Source organism: Mchenga conophoros, linkage group LG6 (assembly GCF_057382185.1).
Source record: "Mchenga conophoros isolate Kocher_MC1m ecotype Shallow Benthic linkage group LG6, M_conophoros_male_GT1.1, whole genome shotgun sequence".
NCBI classification, from domain to species: Eukaryota; Metazoa; Chordata; class Actinopteri; order Cichliformes; family Cichlidae; genus Mchenga; species Mchenga conophoros.
This window is the reverse complement of record NC_140531.1, coordinates 29,836,967-29,856,729: the sequence shown is the minus strand read 5'-3', so window position 1 is coordinate 29,856,729 and position 19,763 is coordinate 29,836,967. Positions and strand designations below refer to the sequence as shown.

General features: G+C 37.3%; 1 protein-coding gene across 2 annotated transcripts in view; it reads left to right on the top strand.

The window, feature by feature from the left end:
• The first annotated feature begins 1,116 nt into the window (after positions 1-1,116).
• The window catches only part of LOC146572889 (E3 ubiquitin-protein ligase SMURF2-like), a 61,414-nt gene continuing 42,767 nt past the window's right edge, over positions 1,117-19,763 (top strand). For both annotated transcript variants that reach the window (XM_085277333.1, XM_085277332.1), the window contains exon 1: positions 1,117-1,568. In XM_085277333.1, coding sequence (XP_085133459.1) covers positions 1,517-1,568 — 52 coding nt within the window. In that variant the 5' untranslated portion in view covers positions 1,117-1,516. The remainder of the gene's footprint in view (positions 1,569-19,763) is intronic.

Here is a 19,763-nt window from a genome sequence, read left to right as displayed (position 1 = left end):
TATGGAGTTTTATTGATTGATGTTTCATCTGTTTCCCTGTGTGTGTATAACAAACAATGAGCTTATGCTTTTTTATAAAACAGAAAATTAATTAGAAAATTAATAATGATTCATCATTAATGATAATGGTTATTTTATATTAACTTATTTTTATTAAATAAGCTTGCGCAAACTAGTGGATTAATTTCAGATGCACAGTTTTGTTGCGCTAAACAGGCAGTATGTCTTCACCACCACTAGGTGACACTGTATTTCTACTTTTGTTAGGTTTAAAAACAAGGTGTGTCAGTGTAGTAACTATAGTCTGGATGGAATTTCAGTTTTGCAGTATATTGTATTTTATATTGGGGTGATGACTTGGAAGGTTATATGCATCTATACAGCAGGCAACCTTGGGGTGGGGTGGCACCACTTGTTTTGAGCTAACTGGTTTCATTATTTGAGAGTTTAGAGCATATTTTTCGCCTTAGGTTTACACTATATCTTTGTTACTTCAGGCGACCCTTAAGCAAAGTTTTTGGAATTATAGTATTATAGTGGAATTATATATATATTTTATATTAGTTTTGTGTTTAAGTGTATCAAAATTAGAAGGCGTCTAATTATTTCTTGATTCAGTAAATCTTTTGGTTTTATATACTGGCGTATTAGTTTTATGCATTTTTAAAAAGCATTTTTATATGAGCTTTGCTATAAAATTATACCCCTCCTTCAATATTATTCATCATAGTTTTGTTTGTTTTTTATTTCCAAATATATAAATATGCTTCCTTTTACTACAACAGTTAACCATGATAGTTTTCTAATATCAAAACATTTCTTTAAAACTCTCACTTGTCTCACTATCATAAGAAGCTTGCTGTCATCGGTGAATAAGGCGAACAATTAAGAAACACAGCTGAGTTTATAACCAACATGACCAGTTCAGGGCCCAGCACTGAACCCAGTGAAGTGATCCTGTTAGATTCGATTTTTTGATTTTTTTAATAGCAAAATCTGGTCTATAATATTCATAACAAGGAAGTATTTGTACTGGAAAACTATAAAGCATTGTTTTGATTGTGAGTTTATTTTGAACGCTCGCACCGGATGTCCTCTCGTGTTTTCCTCCCCTGTCCCTGCCTGCCTGCAGTAGAACTGTCTTCACCATCATCACGAACAACTTGAGTCCAGGCAGCCCAGGCAGAGCAGACGCCTGTCCGGATGGAGGACGAGCCTCTCTGCTGACTTGTATCAGTACTCGTGGCACACGGCATGATCTGCATTTGGAAATGTAGTTATTTGCAATTGTTTTGCGGAAAAGGAGTTCGCGCGGAGAGTGTTATTCCAGGGATGTGATTATGTTACCTGTTTGTTGCGTGCACAGTCAGCGTGATTTGCTATGGTGATACTACAAGCTAACCCCAAGCTAGCAGAGGGATTTGTTTGGGAGATGTCTTTTTGAAAAAGAAGAAGGAAAAAAAACCTAGACGGTGATAATTTTGTGAATATTCGTCAAGCTGGAACACGAAGGGGAATGTCTAACCAAGGAGTGAGGAGAAATGGCCCAGTAAAGCTGCGGTTGACTGGTAAGAAAATTTAAACCCCCTCCTGCGCCGCTCGGAAACGTTAGCGAGCTAGCCTCCTAGCCCAGCATGCTAACTAGCGTCTCCTGATTGTACAGCATAACTCTGTCCTGTGTTGTAATCTATAAAAGCGCTAAACCATATCTTACCTTATTATTATTAATAATATTGTTCTGACTTGACTGAATTCCTTTATTTCTAATTGAAATCCGGGGTAGCATACTGAGGAATATTGGAAGCTAGTGAATGAGCTTTTATCGTTAGCACACATTAGCGTTGACAACAGTGTTTATTGGGTGGTTATTATTCCCCCCCGAAGGTTAGCTATGTTTAAATACTTAAGCTTGATATCGACACGTTTCCTCAAAGCCCTTCAGCATTGTGATAAGTGGTTATTTTAAATACTTTTATTAGCAGTAGAAGCCTTACATTACAGCCTTACCTTTTTAAAAATCATATATTATCTTAATTTTCCAAAGATAGCTGCTGTGTTTCTTCACGGCAAGTGCAGAATAAGCCAACGGTATATTACAAATTAACGTCCCTAATGGCAATGATGAATTTCGAGGAAAAGCGTGAAGCAGCAGAAGAGGTGAAGGTGGTGTAATACACCGCTTTATTTTTAGTTTACACAGGTATTTATTTTTGTTTACCCTGAAGAGCGAGTGGTTTAACAGGGAGATGACCTCTGTAGGATGTATTTCGTCATGGGTAGATACAGGAACTCATCGTCTTTCATCGCAGTTATCTGGTGAAAGCTATGTCAGTTTGTTCAGTTTGCTTAGCTTGGCAGAACAAAAGATAAAGTAGTTTCTCCCTTGGAGCTTATTTCACAGTGGGCTACGTGGGCTGTAGTGCTCTATGCCATTTCTGATGAATTTATAATGAAAGGTGAACATAATTAAGTTACTTGATACATTTGAAGAAATGTGGTTGGCATATTTTTTTTTGTTGTTGTTAAAGCCAAAGTTATCAACAAAAGTATAGTCTTGAGTCTTGTGTTACTGCAAACGGGCAGAATTAAAGCAAGCTGTATGAATTAATTAGAAGAAGATGAGAATGAGTTACATTTTCCTTTGTTCTGCTCTTCTAATGATGTAAGAATATCTCTATTTATTGAAAAATCTTAAAAATCACCAGGTGTTTTGATGTGCTGATGATGACTGAGTGAAACACTTGTTCAATAATTTCGGTGTTTATAAGTTAGCTGCCTTTGTTTCCAAAGCTTGGAAAAGCTGTCAGGTAGCATTATTTCTTCAGTATGTCATAGCTGGCTCTGGTTTCTTATTGGTGTATTGTAAATCTCTGAGAGCTGGGACCTATTACTTTATGCGTGACACAATTCTTAGGTTGATCAAAATCAGTCAAATGATTTGTTGATTTTTATCTGGCATGACTGCTGAAGGCAAGAAGGGAACTTAAACTATTTGACTGTGATGAGATGTTTTTACCTTTATTTAGTGTCACTGTTCAGCACTGTAGCATGTCTATGGCTGTGGAGTCATTGGTTGCACTCATTAAGTGCAGTTTGCTACGGGGAACAACAAGCTCATTCATACAGAACAGGGTATAGTTGTACCGAAAAGACAAATCGGTACTCAAAGAATTACCCAGCTGTTCTTCCTGCTTGCCTCTTCTCTGTGGTGGTTAGTGAGAGGAACTTTTTTTTTTTTCTCCTCAGACTTGCCTCCCAAGGTATTTTGGACTTGCGAGTTTTTGTTGTAACACTTAGAATGTATGAAGCAGAGGGAGTTGCATTATCTCAGTATTGGAGGAACAAAAAGGATCCTGAGGGGATTGAGGGATAAATAAGGTACATATTTACCTATTGGTGGGGAAGGCTTGAATAAATGTTCACTGGACTTGAGCTTGTTAATTTCAGAATTTACACATGCTCTTAAATTAAAGTATTGCAAGAGAATATACATTCTAAGTTTAGCCCTTACAAACTTAACACCACAAGTAGGTAATCACATTTTTTTTTACCATGTTATCCAAATGTCTGTCTTTTAAGCCTTCTAAAAAGACTAATAGTTTATGACCAAGATTGAATTTGTCAAGAATTTTCATGCACTAAGACTCAAAGCTTTCTTTTCATGTAAAGATTCTCTCCCTCTTCAAAATCTGTTTACTCAAGTGATGAAGATAAAATTAACGAGCTGCAGAGGAGTAAGAAGTTAAAATCTAAAAACATATTTCTTCCCCAAGATATTAATGCTTCTCTGCAAACTTTCCGTCATTTAGTTAAAGAGGAGGTGCAAGTGCTATCCTAATTTATTCCACAGGCTCTTAAAAAATCTTGCAAATGATGAAACAGTAGTTATCCAGTATGCTAGTGAAGGTGGTGCGGTAGGCAGAACAAAGAATCATACTGCAGTTCAAGTAATGAGTCAGTTGCATAATACAGACTTCTACAGTTCATAAAGTTATGATCTTACATTGAAAGTTTAGAAGTAAATAAAGAACACTCTAGCTGTAAATGGCACTTTAATATCACAAGGTCAATTTGGATATTTGTTAGAAGAACATCCTAGATTTCCCATTCTCTTATACATTGCCCAAGATTTATATAAGTTGTGTGGGGGCCTGTTCCATGATCTCCTGTTGTCAGTAGGCTCTCCTTTTTTGTGTAAATTAATATCTGTGAGAGAGATCAAAGATACTAATCTTATGTCCAATGGAAGTCATGAGTTTATATGCGAATGTTCCCCATAAACAGGAATTGGAAGGCCCTACATTATAATTTGAATGCAAGGGAAGAGGGAACTTTAGCAACAGCATTGCTGATAAAGTTAGTAGAAATAGTTCTCACTAAGAATCTTTTCAGATTTGAGTTTTTGTTTTTTTCCCCCTATAGAAGCAAAGGGTCTCAGTGGGTAGCCCTGTCAATCCTAGTTATGTGAATTTATTTATGGGGAAACTTGAACTTAGTCATGTTGATCATGATCATACCTCTCCTTTATTAACTTTTGGTTCAGATATATTTATGACTTATATTTATATTTATTGGCACTGTTGAGGATCTAAATAGATTTAACTCAAGGTTACCTAGTTTTACATTTATTACAGAGGCCAATTGTGAGGTTTCATTTTAAATGTGAGAATGAATAAATCAGAAATAATACAAACTATTATTTATTAAAAGTGGGCTGATAGGATTTTTTTTTTTTTCATTATTCAAGATATCATCCATTCTCTTTGAAGAAGAGATTACCGTATAGTCAGCTGTTGTGGACAGAAAGGATGTGCAGTTTTGAGGAGGAGTTTGAGAAACAAGCTAATGCTTTGTATTCTTGTTTCTGAGAAGAAGAAAAAAACCTCTTCAAAAAATTTTAATTGTTTCTCTCTCTAGGGTTAGAAAAATAGATAACTTTTAACTTTTACTTTTTCACTCTTATAAATGTGGGGAGAAAATATTGGCATATTTTGTATGATCACCCTGCTGGTTGGAAAGTGTTAATCATCTACCCACAAAGTGTTCTACTAAATTGAGAGATAATCTTGTAACGACAGACTTATCTGTTGAACCTACACATTTTTTTTTTTTAATTCTCTTCCCTCTGGAAATTTTCCTTGTTGAACTGTAATGCCATTATTGAAGGAGATGATTTATCACACTGACATATAGGTAAAAAAAAAAATTCAAGTGAGTGGTAGAATCGCTTGTAGGACCAAACCTGTAGTAAAAGTATGGATTTTGTTACGTGGGGAAGACGAAGAGCGAATTTACAGTTACAATTTCTGAGCACAAGATTAATATCAGAAATAATGATTGAGTAGTCAAAACATTTTCAATAAGCTGGACACAGCATCGGTGGTTCATGGGTATTGAAGCAGTTGTGCCATTAAATAGTGGTAATAGATAATAGAAGCTGCTCGGATATATCATCTGCAAGCAGTGGTTTGGTGAATGAGCTTCCTGCTTGTTGTCCTGGGTCCGCCCCCCCCCCCCCCCCCCCCCCCCCCCCCCCCCCCCAATATGTGGATGGTTTTACATGGACTTGCGTGAATTCCAGGAATGTGAAACCTTGGAGAGACTTTGTCCTGATAACAAACACATTCTGTGATCATTACAAGGAAGTATGTGCTGGGGGGGGGATTGAGGTTCACATATAGAATGACCAGAATTTCTGTTCTTACAGTGATGACCAGTGATGTAAAAGGCTTGAGCATGCAGCTCTCACCGTACACAAGTGTTTAGTTGAGACCACCCTTGGTTTAAGTGATCGAGACTGCAGGAATTTAGAATTAACGTTGCAAACTGGTCCACCATTATTCTGTCTGTTCTATAGTCTCTCTATTTTTCAATGTTGTTTTTTTTTGCTGTTATTAGGTTATTAAGTTAAGTATTTTTTTTTTTTTTTTTTTTTTTACAACAGACAAGGAATAACATAACTTAAACATAAAGCTACCAGGTCATTGCTTACCATACCAAAATAATAGTGTAAAAATTTCAAAGAGGAAATTCTTTTACATACATCCTCAGAGGGAACAAAAAAAAGAGCGACAAAAAAAACAACAACAGCCACAACAAATAAGGGAAAGGAAGTCGGTCACCAGTGTTTCTCGGAATAGCAGTTCATGGCATCTGCAGTCCCAGGATTTCTTGAAGTTTTCTGTATTGTTATTTAGCTTGGCCAGCATGTTTTCAAATGATACCGTTTCCAGCATGAATTCCAACCAGTTTTTAATATCCAGAGCAGAAGTGGTTTTCTATAATCTGAGGATTACTCTGACAGCCTTGACCAGTCCCACCTGCGTCACTGTACTTTGGTGCTTTGAAATATTAGGTATTATTGTCTGATCCTGCAATAGTCTTGGTGACATGGGTATCACCGTGCCCAGCCACTTTCCTATGTGCTGTAATACTATTTTCCAAAATGGGAAAATGTGTTAACAGTCCCAGGTCATATGTATAAAGGTTCCTGGTTCTGCTCGACATTTCCAACATAAATTATTGGAAAGTAGACCCATTCCATGAAGCCTAGATGGAGTAAAATAAAATCTGTGTACCATCTTACAATTAATACATTTTCCTCTAGACTCTTTAATATGTTTGCCATTATTTAACACAATTGCAACCATTCATCATCATTAATACTACAGCCAAGGTCCTTCTGTCAGATAATCCTTACACCTTTACAGACATCCTTTTCTATGCCAATAAATAATTTGTAAAATGTGGGTGCTTTGTGTTCTATACTTGTACAAACATAAAAACCAACAACGTAAAACTATAGGGATGCAACAGGGAACATGTTGCCGCTTTATAGTCCTTTATTAATTACTACTTATCTATTATTTAAAGTTGGTCCGTGAGGCTCATTGAAAATTGTGCTTAGGCAAAACAACCACCTGAGTCCCAAAGCATAGAACCAGCATGAATTTTACCTTGTGTTTGAGGAATATACACTTCCTATGATAATACATCTTCTCTAATTGGCTTCTTCCAGAAAAGTTTCAGTCTCTGCGCTATCTCAGATTTTATTTCTATTTCCTTTCCAAGTGAAGATGAGTGTTGCCGGGAACACCAGAAGGTGTTTCTTTACAATGTTGAAAGCTCTCCGCTTTTCCACAAGCTCCTTCATCAGATCCACAAAGAAGGATAGTTTGCAGCCTTCCCATTCTAACTCCGTTTCTCTTTGGCCATCTGTAGTACCTTATCAAGCTGATGAGCACAGAAACTGCATCGGGATGGTTTGGGGTGGTTTGTTCATATCTAGTTTAGGTGCCACCAGGCGATCCTCTCCACATACTGAGCCATGTTCACCCTTTCTTATTTGCCTTCTTTCAGCCCCACCATTCTCACATTATTCCCCCTGCTCCGGTTCTCCAAATCCTCCATATGTGCCCAGAGCGTCACCAATTTCTTCTCACACATCTTTGCCCAGTCTTATTTAAATATTTTTCGCTGAGTCTTTAAGCTCTTTGCAATGTCGCATTCGTCTTTCGTATTTCTTCCATAAAGTCAGAATTGTTTTTTTCCCCCCCATCAGTTCAGCTTGAGCCCTCCAGAGGGCTCGGAGTCACTGAAATATTTTCAAACGTCGGGCTGGTCCTTGTTCTTAGCTCGCGTCTCATTCTCGCATCTTTGAAAAAGTTAGCCCTACTGTTACTCAACATTTCTCTGGGAGACTGCAAATATCTGGCCACTTATGAAGGTCTTAAGTTTTAACGCATCAAAAGTACTTATACCTCTCAACCTGTCAGGGTATATATTTCCAGTTTATGTGAAAAAAGGGTTGGTACTTCTGGGAGCTCTTCTAGTGTGCTGCCATCTTCCTTGGCTTCCTAGTTTTTCAGTGTTAGCAAAAATGGGAAATTGGCTGAGCAAGGATGTATCTAAAGAAGTTAAGTAAATAATTATAAAGTTATTTGATTTATTGGTTTCATCCTCAGTTTCCAAATCTATTTATGAGCTAGTACCCAATGATTTGCAGCATTAAAATTTGAATTAAAAAAATTAAACCTACCTTTGGCACAGCTGGGCTTTTAAAAAATTGCATAGTTGTGGATTTTCACAAAAATCTTTCTTATGGCTTCTTAATACCTTTATTAAATGCTGTAAATGGTAATGCTTCAAAGCTTTTTTTGTTCTCTTAATGTGGTTTGCTTCTTAAAGTACCGTGCCAGGACTAATCATTTTGGTAACTTGCTAAATAATAATGACAGGGAACAGCCAGAGGCTCACAGGTCTTTTATTTGTAACTCTATACAGATGTTTAAAAAAAAAAAAAAAGATTGTAGGTGATGATATTGCTGCAAAGCTCAACTGCAGCCATGTCTTATTCTGTCCGTGTTTCTCACAGTAATGTAAAGTTGAACTGATTTTGTTTTTAAATTCTCCTCCACCAAAGTAAGTGTGTTTCTGGTCATGAGTCACAGAGATGGCTGAATTTGAAGTGTGCTCTGTTCGTTATCCACACTCATTAGGATCCCCTCTTGCAGCAGCACTGATTTAGAAATTACAAAGGGTGAACTCCCACACGCTGCAGGATTTTGAATTGTGACAGGATTCATCCCCAGTTATGTCATCCCACACTGCATTTAAATGGCACCATGAAATTTCTCACATTTTCAGAGCTGCTTCTTACATTTATCTGTGACAGTTACTCTTTGATGCTTCAGTTAATTAGAAAATCAGCCTACTTTTAGTTTACTGGTAGGCAGTATGTTGTAGTGTTCCCACAGAGCATGGAAAAGAAAGTAATCTTGGATTTTGAGTACTGGTATTCCAAACACTGCAGGGTTGCAGGCACTTGTGCTGACCTTCACTTACCTTGGTCTCCTGCGAAGAATGAGTTGGTGGGTGATTTGAACTTAATAAGAACAGAACTTGGTTTTCCTTCATCCAGTGGAACATGGAGTTCCTCATAGGTGACTGACACGAGATGTACAAGGGGATGAATCCTTCTCTCAAATATGGCCTCTTGGCTGCATTAAACCAGGAGGAAGGGAGTCTGTCTATGTGATCCATTTCCTCCATCAGCCTCCAACTGGCATGCAGCAAGCAGGGAAGGACTGGAAGAATCATCTCAGGATTTTTCCCATTCAGTATGAGCGTGTGATACTAGGCTGTATACTTTTCATCTACAGTCATGCCTTGTGTTTGTGTCCCTCTCTTTCTGACATTTTGGGAAAGCAATGCTGATGCTTTCTTGTTTGTTCGTGTGTGTGTGCTGAGGTTGGGGTGGGGAGGTGGGTAGCTAGGAAGCTGGTGATTAAGATAAAGATCCAGCCTCATTTCCAGACTCTGCTTTACCACAGGGCAGACTGTATTTCAGGGAAATTATCGGGGACCACTGTCTCAGTATTCATCATCAGCACTCAGGAAACACATCTGTGTGTCAGCTTGTTTGTGTGTTAAACACATTTTTTCTTTTTTTGGTTCTATACTTGCATGCACTTCTGTGCACAGTTGAGCTTCCACAGGATGTACTGTTAGCACGCAGTGCTGAACTAAATTAGGTGTGCTGGCTTCCTGAAATTTAGGGAATGAATGTCACAAAGAGAGTGGACGTTAGTGATAGTGAAAAACTGACCGGCATTGTCAAATTTTAAGTTATATTTTAATTTTGGATTTGCTCATGTTAGTGTGTTGGACTAAGATTATGATTAAAGGTGTATTAATCTTTTTAATGGCAAATTTTAACTTTAACTACTTTTCTTAAGTAATGATTTTTTTTGTTAGCTTAATCAAAGGGTTTTTCCTGCATAGAAAACGTTTTTGCACTCACAAAAGAAGTTTATTGTTGCTTAAGTATAGTAGACATTTTTATTAAGTATTAGTAATTGGCAGTAAAAGCCGTATATTTCTATCAAACAAAGTAATAGACTGCTTTAATTCAGATCAGTGTCATGTATGTCTATATTTACACACCAGAGACCCATTTTGAGACAGGCAAAACCCTAAATAAAATTTTCATTTTGGCTTGATCTTTTCTTTTATATTGAATGTAGCTGGTTGTCAAATTTAGTCAAAACATTGCTAGAGCCTAGTACCAGCGGGCTTGGGAGATGTATGTACCTGGTGGTGTAATTTATTTTTGGGACTGTAAATTGTGTAATTTTTCAGTGCCTCTTTTTTTCTCCCCTTTAAACAATACAGTTTTGACAGTTGAAATGTGGAATAGAGTAAGTGATTATGATTCATCAGCACACAATCCATGCGAGTCATATAGTGACGTGTTCGGTATGTTCCTTTCTGCTTTATGTAAGCCTGGCACCAGCAGACTGTGCAGTCTGACCCAGATATGAAATAATTAATAGGCACTGCCTAAAATTTCCTTCCTCTAGAATACTGGGCTGTTCTTAAAATTATAACACATGTTTTCACAAATTTATGCAATCGTCCACTCAACAAGAAGAAATAATAGGCTGAAAATATTTGCTTAACATTTGTGCTAATAACCTTTATGATTAAGGCATGTGGTGTGCTATCTACATAGGTTGCTCACATACCTTAACAATCCAGGCATTCAGATAAGTAAGCTTTAGCTGTTATGAATGCAGCACCACATCTCCACCCTACTGCTTTGAAAAAGCAGTTTTATATCTGGAGCTCTGCATGCAACTTGTTTTACCAGTCTACTGCCTTTTTGAATGATCAGTGTTTGAGTTTTCTTAGCAAACATTAACAAAAGAATGATGCTCATTTCAATTCTGGTGGCTGTGGTTCAGGAGGTAGAGCAGGTTGCCTACTAATCGAAAGGTTGGTGGTTCAATCCCATACCAAGGGATTGCCCAAGGGATCCTTGGGCAAGAGACCGAACCCTAGGTTGCTCTCTTTGTTCATCAGATTGTGAATACTAAATAGAATACATTAGGCATAGAAAAAAAATGCTTGCATGAATGTTGAATGAATGAATGAATGGGTGAATCAAGTGATTTTAGTGCTCAAGCAGAGTAGAAAAGCACTATATAAGAACCGGCCCATTTACCATTTGTTCTGGCTTAAACATTTGCACTCAATCTGTTAAGAAAAGGCACAGGAGTCATTGTCTGTTCCTACATCATCTTATGCCACTTCTTTTATCTCCTATAACATCTCTTGTTCTTTGTCCTCTCCAACAACCCCTTCTCTTGCTAAATACTGTCTGATTTAATTTTTTGTAAATATTTTTTTTCCGTTCATCATCAAGCCATGTTTTCTGTGAAGCACTGAGTTTTAATTCCCAGAATTGGGGATATTTCTAAAGATCTGAATCTCAGTAAGGCGTTTCTTAGCATGGTGGTCTTGAATGACTTCCAAAGATTAAAATCCTATGTTAAGAACCACCACTAGAAATATTTAAAGGCTGATATAAGAAAGTTTAGTAATGTGTGTGTCCTCACATAAAATGCTGTGTTCAGCGTCTTTGACAATAGTTGTACTCTTACGCTAATGAGATAAAGCAGCTGGACAGGATTTTTCTAGCCCGTTTTGGTTGTTTGTCTTAACTGGATTGTCAAGGCTAAAGAAACAAATACAAACAACTGCTTAAAAGCTACTTTTCATAACACTGGTGACAGGAAAGAGGAAAAAAGTTTATTCTGTGTAATCCTTATTTTTGCCTTCAGTGATTCATAAATTTGCCTAGAACTTACTGTTGATGCATAGGAAGGGTGCTTTCACAGCACATGTGTTAAAGAATAGCACCTTGATGCAGATGTGTTTGATCAAGAACATCAAACAACCACAAAAATGCAAGTCATGCTTTCGTAGAATTTCAGCATAAATTTGAAATTGTATTTCATTTGATGACCATTCTTAATCTCAAATTAAGAAATGGGCACCAATGCACCAATTCTTCAGCAAAATGTTTTGGTGAAGTTTGTAAATCTGTGTATTTGCCCAAAAAATACAAATACATGCCGGGGGGGGGGATTCAAAAAGGTCTATGGCCACCCACATCTGTGCAGTTCCTCTTTCTAAGATTGTAGACAAGAAAAAAAATATTGCACAATTAAATGCGTTGTATTTATTTATTTTTTGTTAGAAGAAATTGCCCAGACTTTTCAAAGAAGTACAAGTCTTCTTGTCCATGCCAATCTACTGTGCATTTATGCAGCATAGATTCCAAGTGAACTAGAAAGTAGATTAAGAAGACTATGCGTCCATGTTGTCTGCAGCTGTCCGTGTGCATGTCCAATATGAAGCAAATGTGTGACTGTGTGTGCCTGCATGTCTGCTTGATCTTGCCTGTAGCGCCTCGGTCACTTTGCTGTGGTTAGATTTTGTAGTGCAGCACCGAGATCTGTACCCAAACTTCCTCCAGCTCTGTTTAGTCTGCATTACTAGTATATACTTCAATTGACCACACACTACACAGGTTCTATACACCCGTTTACATGGCCCTCATCATCATATGGAAATGTTTATATCTACTCCAAGATCCAGCTGCTCCAGCTGTATTTATCATTTCTGTTATCAGAAGACGTCATTTTTCAGATCGGAAATATTTGTGATAATCCAAACATCAAATATTAATGTACTGGTTTCCCTTTCAATATAAACCAATTATTCAGCTCAAAGCTAAAATGAGCAAAAACTTTTGCTGGAAATTACAAAACATGTTGTTTTATTTCATCAAAGGGTTTTTTTTTCCACCAGAGATTTACTTTTAAGCTCCAGAAGGTGAGGATTGTAAAATTCCTAAATCCTCATTTAGTCTGCATTTGTGAGATAATTTGTTTTTTTTTTTTCATGGCAAAGAATGGTATCTGCAGTCTGATTTTTTTTTTTTTCTTTTTTTGTTTTGTTTTTCCTCTCTCTGTTGAATGATATCAGATAAGGCTATCTTGAGCTGAAAGACTAACATTTTTTCAGCTCTGCTGTTTTACTACTGAATGTTATATGACATGTGGAACTCTAGTGACATGGTTTTTATTCAAGTGTACCTGTTATGCTCATAACTCCATATCATTATTCTTTGACTCTTTTTGAGTAGTTTTAAGATTCACAGCATAAAGTAATGCATAATTAGCTTGTACTGGGGATTTTTGGAGCTTTGAAGTTAATCATCTGTCATTTCAGCTCCTATATCTTTAAGGTCAGGCGTACTGTAAAACTCCTTTCCTCTAATTGTCTTTCCTCGCAAACACCAGGTTGGTAAAATTTTTGTGATTTATATCCTATCAGGACGATAGATGTCTTATATCGGGAAATGAGATTTTGGTCATATCGCACAGCCCTATAAGTGAGGATAAATGAAAAGCTGCACTTTTACTTTTTCCTGGTCAGCTTAAAAAAATATAACACTTGGTTGTTTTGAATTTCAGCATTACAGACACTGACTCTTGGGGATGTAATTACATAATGTGAGTGAGAAGGAAAAAAGTTGCTTCGCACTGAGGTGATCACAGTTTTTGTTGGTGCTCGGATTTCATGTTTTAGGATAACTAACCCTCAGGTTTCTGCTATGTAAAATTATATCCTCTTTCATTGATAAGGTTGTTTTTAGTTGACTTGTGGATTTTCCTTTTAGATTTAGGACATAAATCTAATAGGAACACCAAAGAAGACGTAAAGGAGCATTGCTCTGGAGAGATGTCAGCTCTCTTTAACTTAAGATTAATGATACTTGATATCAGATCAGGCTACGGTGATTTGTTTTGAGTCATTACTGTTAAAAATGACAAATTAAACCTGGCTTTAACATTTTCTGGTGGTCTGTTTGTATCTTAACACAGCACTGTGTTTTAGGAAGCATTTGGCATATATAAGGAGTCTAAGTAATGAAATCCCACAGGTTGCTGCCATTCCCATAACTCAGCGTTACTGTTCCCCACTCATGACCTGCATTTTATCACGTATGCTTGTTGACACATTTATTACACTTTATTAGTGACACCTATACTACGTTACACTATAGTCTGTGAATTTGCCTCTCTTAATAGCTTTGTAAAACTTGTTCCGTTGTTTCAGTCAGTCTAGTTTAATCTGCTTTTCAAATTACTTTAGTACTTCAGTATAGAGCGAGCAGGAAAATGGAAAGACTGAACACCTCAGTATTGCATAACAACCTCTGACGGGAGAAGAGGTGGGCTTCAATATGCAAAACACATTAAACTTTCCAAGTGCTTCAAGAGGATTTTCCTGCTGAATGTGGAGGAGAAATATCACCTTTTACTTTTCATATGGCTGCAGAATAGCATTTCTGACAGCCCTTACTAAATTCTTAGGAAAAAATCCTAAATGCTTAAAGGTATTACTCCATGCATATTTTATTAAAATATGTGTAGACTAATACAAAATTAACCATTCTCCAGTATGATGTACAATGTGTATGACAATGTATATGTAGTCCCAAGCCAACATCAGTGTACAAAGTGTTTGTGTGTTGGGTGGGACGATTATAGCTTTTCAAAAGTTAAATTTGAGCATGTCTAAAGGCAGGTATTTAGTTTACAAATGATTTTTCAGCAGCGATTGCATTGCAATTAAAATACTCCTGGTTTTGTCTTCCTGTCACTGCCTAAACTATATAAATCCTCTAGGGTTGCAACTGGCAGATACCTTTTATTGTTTGTTAATTTTTCAATGATTATTTCTTTGGCTCTAACATCAAAAACTTGCAGTTTCCTTTTTCCCTTTCGACCCAACAGTCTAAACCCAAATATTTTCAGTTTACTTTTATGTTAAAGTCAGTTCAAATGGGAATGTAAAACCAAACATACTGCGTTTCTGCTTAAAAGATACAGCTTGCAGCTTTGAACTCCCCATTGCAACACTCATTGCAAGTTTCTATACTGAATTTTTTTATTTTTTATTTCTTTTTGTCTTATTACTTCGTTTTTGAGCAGGATGTCCCTCATCTCTCTGTCATTTCTCTCTCTTCCTTCCTCTCCTTCACTCACCCCCGGATCTAGTCCAGACAGCTGTCAGACGGCTCTGCCGGTGTGGCTCCAGTTTGGTGTACTTTTTTTTTTTTTTTTTTTTTTTTCCTTTATCTGTTTTATGCATGTGTTGTGCACGCATGCACCTACACACACAAAAACGCACGTGTAAACGCACACTTCCTGTGCCAGTTCCTCAACACAGCACAGTACTTAATGCTTGTCAAAGTGTGTTTGGGGACTCTGAGGGGGTGTTGGGGGGACTCTGAGGGGATTCCAGGGACCCCTAGAATGTAATGTTCTCTATTTTTAATCCCTTTAACACAGAGAAAGTGAAATTAGATTCAGTTGATGGTGTAAATATAACCATCAACTGAATCTAATTTCACTTTCTCTGTGTTAAAGGGATTAAAAATAGAGAACATTACATTACATCCACAAATGTTATTATTGTCAGGAAGGAAGGCAAGACTTCAGGGACCACACTTTCTTCCCCTCCAATGTTCTCCTGCTACTGTTTCAGCTGTCAGACTGCCCATTTCTGTTTGCTTGAGTGTCTGCTAGACCACTCAGCGTATACTGTATAAACACACAAGCACGTCCACTGCCACTCAAGTTACCCCCCCACCACACACACTCACCACACTCACTCCATGCTCTCTGTGTTTTCAGTGTAACTGTGGTTGAGATACAGTTTTGGAGGATGTGAGTTATGCAGTGGTGGAGATTAGGATCATGTAGCTCAAACTCTGAACATAATTAAAATAACAGTTCTAGGTGCAAAGGTCAAAGAGTAAAGTGCAAATGGTTGTCTGTCTTTGTGGCCATGCCACACTAATACGTTTTCGTTTGAAAACGCATCTTTTTCTCTTTGTTTTGGCCTTCCATCCACACTGAGACAGCGTTTTCGGTAAAAGGTGGATACATTTGAAAACGCTGTTTTCGCGTGGCAGTGTGGACAGCGAACCCAGAGCCTTTTTGAAAACGATGGCATCTTTACAGTAATCAGTATGGAAGCTAATTGGCTTCTATGCTGACTTAACCATCTGCGCAGTAGACAGCTTTTTCCAAGCGTCAAGTGTAGCCAGCAGATGTCCAGGCCAACATTTCAAAATGGAACCGGAAAAGTAATGATACCAAGAATTAGTTGGTAAATATCACACACATTCATGTAATGCTTCTCTACGAGAAGAGTGACAGGAAATAACTTTTACTGCAACACTTCTGTCACTGCTCTTTCTCGCCTACCTCTGTCTTCACACTAGTTGCCTATCTCTCACCATTTAGTCTCACACTTCTGTCAGCTATTACAATCCTTTCTCAATGTCCTGTCAACTAGAATAGAGCTGCAAGATGAATAAAGACATAGGGTGTGTTCACACTAGATACGGCTGCCTTGTACCTGTAAGTGTGAACACACCTATTCTCCACTGATTGTGCCCCCTACCTGGCTGGCCTGCTCTCACACTGTGCTTTAGTGGTCTAGGTCCAAGTAGGGGTATCAAATGGTCTCAGTAGATCAGTTACTTTTGTGCTTTTTTTTTTTTTTTTTTTTTTGTCTTTCAAGCACACACAGACACTTTTGAAATATACTATTTGAAGAGCGGTTTTATATTTTGGGGAATACGTAGGGAAGGAGTGCCACATTAAAAGAAACAGCTTAAACCTTACTTTAGGTGTTGGTCTATTAAATTTGTTAAGCATTACATGTTATCCAAAGGGCAAGATATGGCATCACTTTATCAGCAGTTTTCTATAAGAAGTCAAACTCGTGTGGTATTTTGGCCCTTGTTCTTAAATAATATATGACTATCTAGCTTTTTGTATTGTGATGAAAATGTAGGCTCTCATGTAGTGACTAGCTTGTCCTTTTCCCTTCACTGCTCCATCTCATCTCCTCTTTTATCGCTCTTTTCTCTGTTGGTACTCTCCTAGATCTCCACCTCCCCATCCCATCCTCAGAATGCTTTTTTTCCACGTCACAGTCATGAACATCATCATTTTCCACCTGTCATCTCTCTTTGTGTTGTTTATAGATGCTAATAGTCCACGCAGAGACTGTTAATAAATTAATCCATCCATATGGGAATAAATCCACGTAACTATTGTTTTCGTGTTACTTTGTGCATAGACCTACACTGCATACTAGTTATAGTTTTCATCCCTTCAAATAACCAGTTGGCACTTAGATTGAAGCCATAGTTGCCTTTTAAGATAAAGCTGTTAAGACATGGACAAGCATGTTCTGCACACAATTTTACATGTACTGAATAGTAAATAAACACATTATACATATAGAATTATACATTTGTACTGAAAATTATTATATAAAAGTAGTTTAAAACTATAGCCATGACAAAACAGTCATTTGAACTTTTTGACTATCTACACACAGGTAAGCAGCTTCAGGAGCAAATTGCCTTTTTGGGTGAACTGAAAGCACAATAAGCAGCAATGTTTTTCTATGTCTAATGGCCGTCTTCCTTTGTCTCTTCCTTAGTTTCTTATACATGAAACAAATCACTCTTCCAGCCCAAACCTTACATAGTTTGACATCTGAATCACAGTAGCCTTCTAATCTTAGATATTGACAAAAATGACCTTACATTCTTGAACCACTATTTACTTGGATCACATCCATTGTGGTCTGTCCTCATAAAGATCCTGGACCAGCTTTCCACTAGGCGAAGTATCAGACCGAAGTAAGCTATTTCCCAGTCACAAGTGTACCTAATAAGTCACATGTGAATAACTTTCCTCTGGTATATTATACTTCAATGTATCCGATTCAAGCGTTATTCTTCCTGTTTATTATTATGATTATTCCATTTACTTTGTGACTCAGGCTTTAGATGGTCTTGCTTGACTCACAGCTCATTTCCTTTTCCTTAATTCCTTAATTCTTATTATCTGGACCTAGATTCTTTACTGACTCCACATCTTTCATCAGTGATTTCACAAGATTAAAAAACTCTCAATTTAGTTCTTATTTGCCAGCTTCCCTGCATCCAAAATACTAATTTAGAATAATCTTTGTATTTTATTAGGTGATATGGAAAAACCCAAACTCTTTCAGTAGTTGTTCTGGTATTATTTGGGGAATTTTATTATAAGGAGGATTGCTCAATCAACTTTCCATGTAACTATGGATAAAAGTATATAAATAGAGATCTTTTTTTAATACATTTGACCATTTTTAAGCTTTATGCCAGTTATCATTAAATTCGATGGTAATCAAACACATGCCAGATTTATTGATGGTTCATAATGAAAAGATAAATGTGGAAACAATTGAACTTGATGAAATGAACTTTTCATTTTTTATTTATGGCATGCACTCAATAGATTTCCAGACAAAGTCCTGCCCTACTTTTTCTTATCTCTCACTGCCATCCCTGCTACTCCTCCCTCAGTGTTTCCACTGTTTCTGGAATACCATCACTGTCATTCCCTAGTTATTTTACCCCCCTTCCCTCCCTCTCTTTTGCTGTATTTCTCTCCATTTCTCCCCCTCTAATATCTGCATTCCACAGATTTGTGACTGTAGATATACCTTTCTCCTCCCTTCCTGACATTTCTTCCTCCCTTCTCATTCCACCGTAAATTCCTGCCTCCAGATGAACATTTTGCCTTTACCTTCTCACCCCTCTCTATGTAGTGACTACATTCACTCTAAATTCCTGCCTGCAAATTGTTGGCATCTCCTCAGGGAGCAGAGAGGAGGGGGAGTGTCAGCTGTAGTCTACTGGCCTCTCAACTGAGTGACACAATTGGCATCCTGCGCATTTACTGGGCTCAAGGAAGGCTCAGTGTAGGAGGCTGAGAAATCGAGTAATGGTTTTATAGAGGAAGTGTAGATTAGGTTTTGGAGACCCATAAATGCTTATTCATACCACATCATCATTATTTTATTTTTATGTATATTTATTTTTTGGAGAGTGTAAGATAAACTTGCATATAGACAACTTGTGCTGACGTCTTCCCCTCATGAGCTCTATTCCTTGTATTGCAGTGTATTGCAGTGAGCAAGTAAGCGAGGAAGGGAAGTGGAAATGTTTGGTTTAACTTTTAAACAATACTGTGAATGAGACTGCATAAGGGAGTTGTAAGAGTCATAATAGAGCCAAATCTGTGGGGGAAGTTGAAGGCCTTCCCTCTTATTATCATTATCACAAAGGCTACCACGATGCAACCGGGTATATTACAGAGGTAGGAAAAAATATCTATACAGCTCTTGGCACTAAATATTTTCATTAAAATATGCAGGTTCCTTAATTACTTTGTCTTAACAGAGTCACTCCTAGCAATGGCAGTCTTGTAGACTTTGGTCATTTTAGATGTAAGTTTGCTTAGATGTTAGAGACATTTAATCCCAGTGTTCATAAACTCTGCAAACTGGTAGTATGGCTTGGTGTACCTTGGTGTGGAATAATGTTGAACTTTTTTTTTTGTAAATACAGTCCTTCATTGGCCAGACTTTTATTATGTTTCTGTTGTTGTTGTGTTTTTGTTTGTTTGTTTTTCCAAATTGAAAAAGGGGATGTTAACATGGTCTCAAGCAGCTTAGTTTAGCAGCTTGAAGCTTTATTCTCAACCCACATTGGCAGGCAGCAGGTGAAATGTGTTCAGAGGCGAGAGTAATAAAATTCTGGCTATGGGCCATAAACACATTTCATTACTTGGCAGACAAGACTTGGTAAAGTAGAAAAGTATTCATTTTTTCCCCTCTATATTGTTAATCTTCCAAATCTGATATGTTTTTGTGCAACTTTCTGTCCCTGAAGTCACTTACATTGTTGCTATAGATGCATACTTGAATGACTATGCAAGCCAGTGCATTATTGAAGTAGTTGTCTCTATAGAAATCCTATAGAAATGATT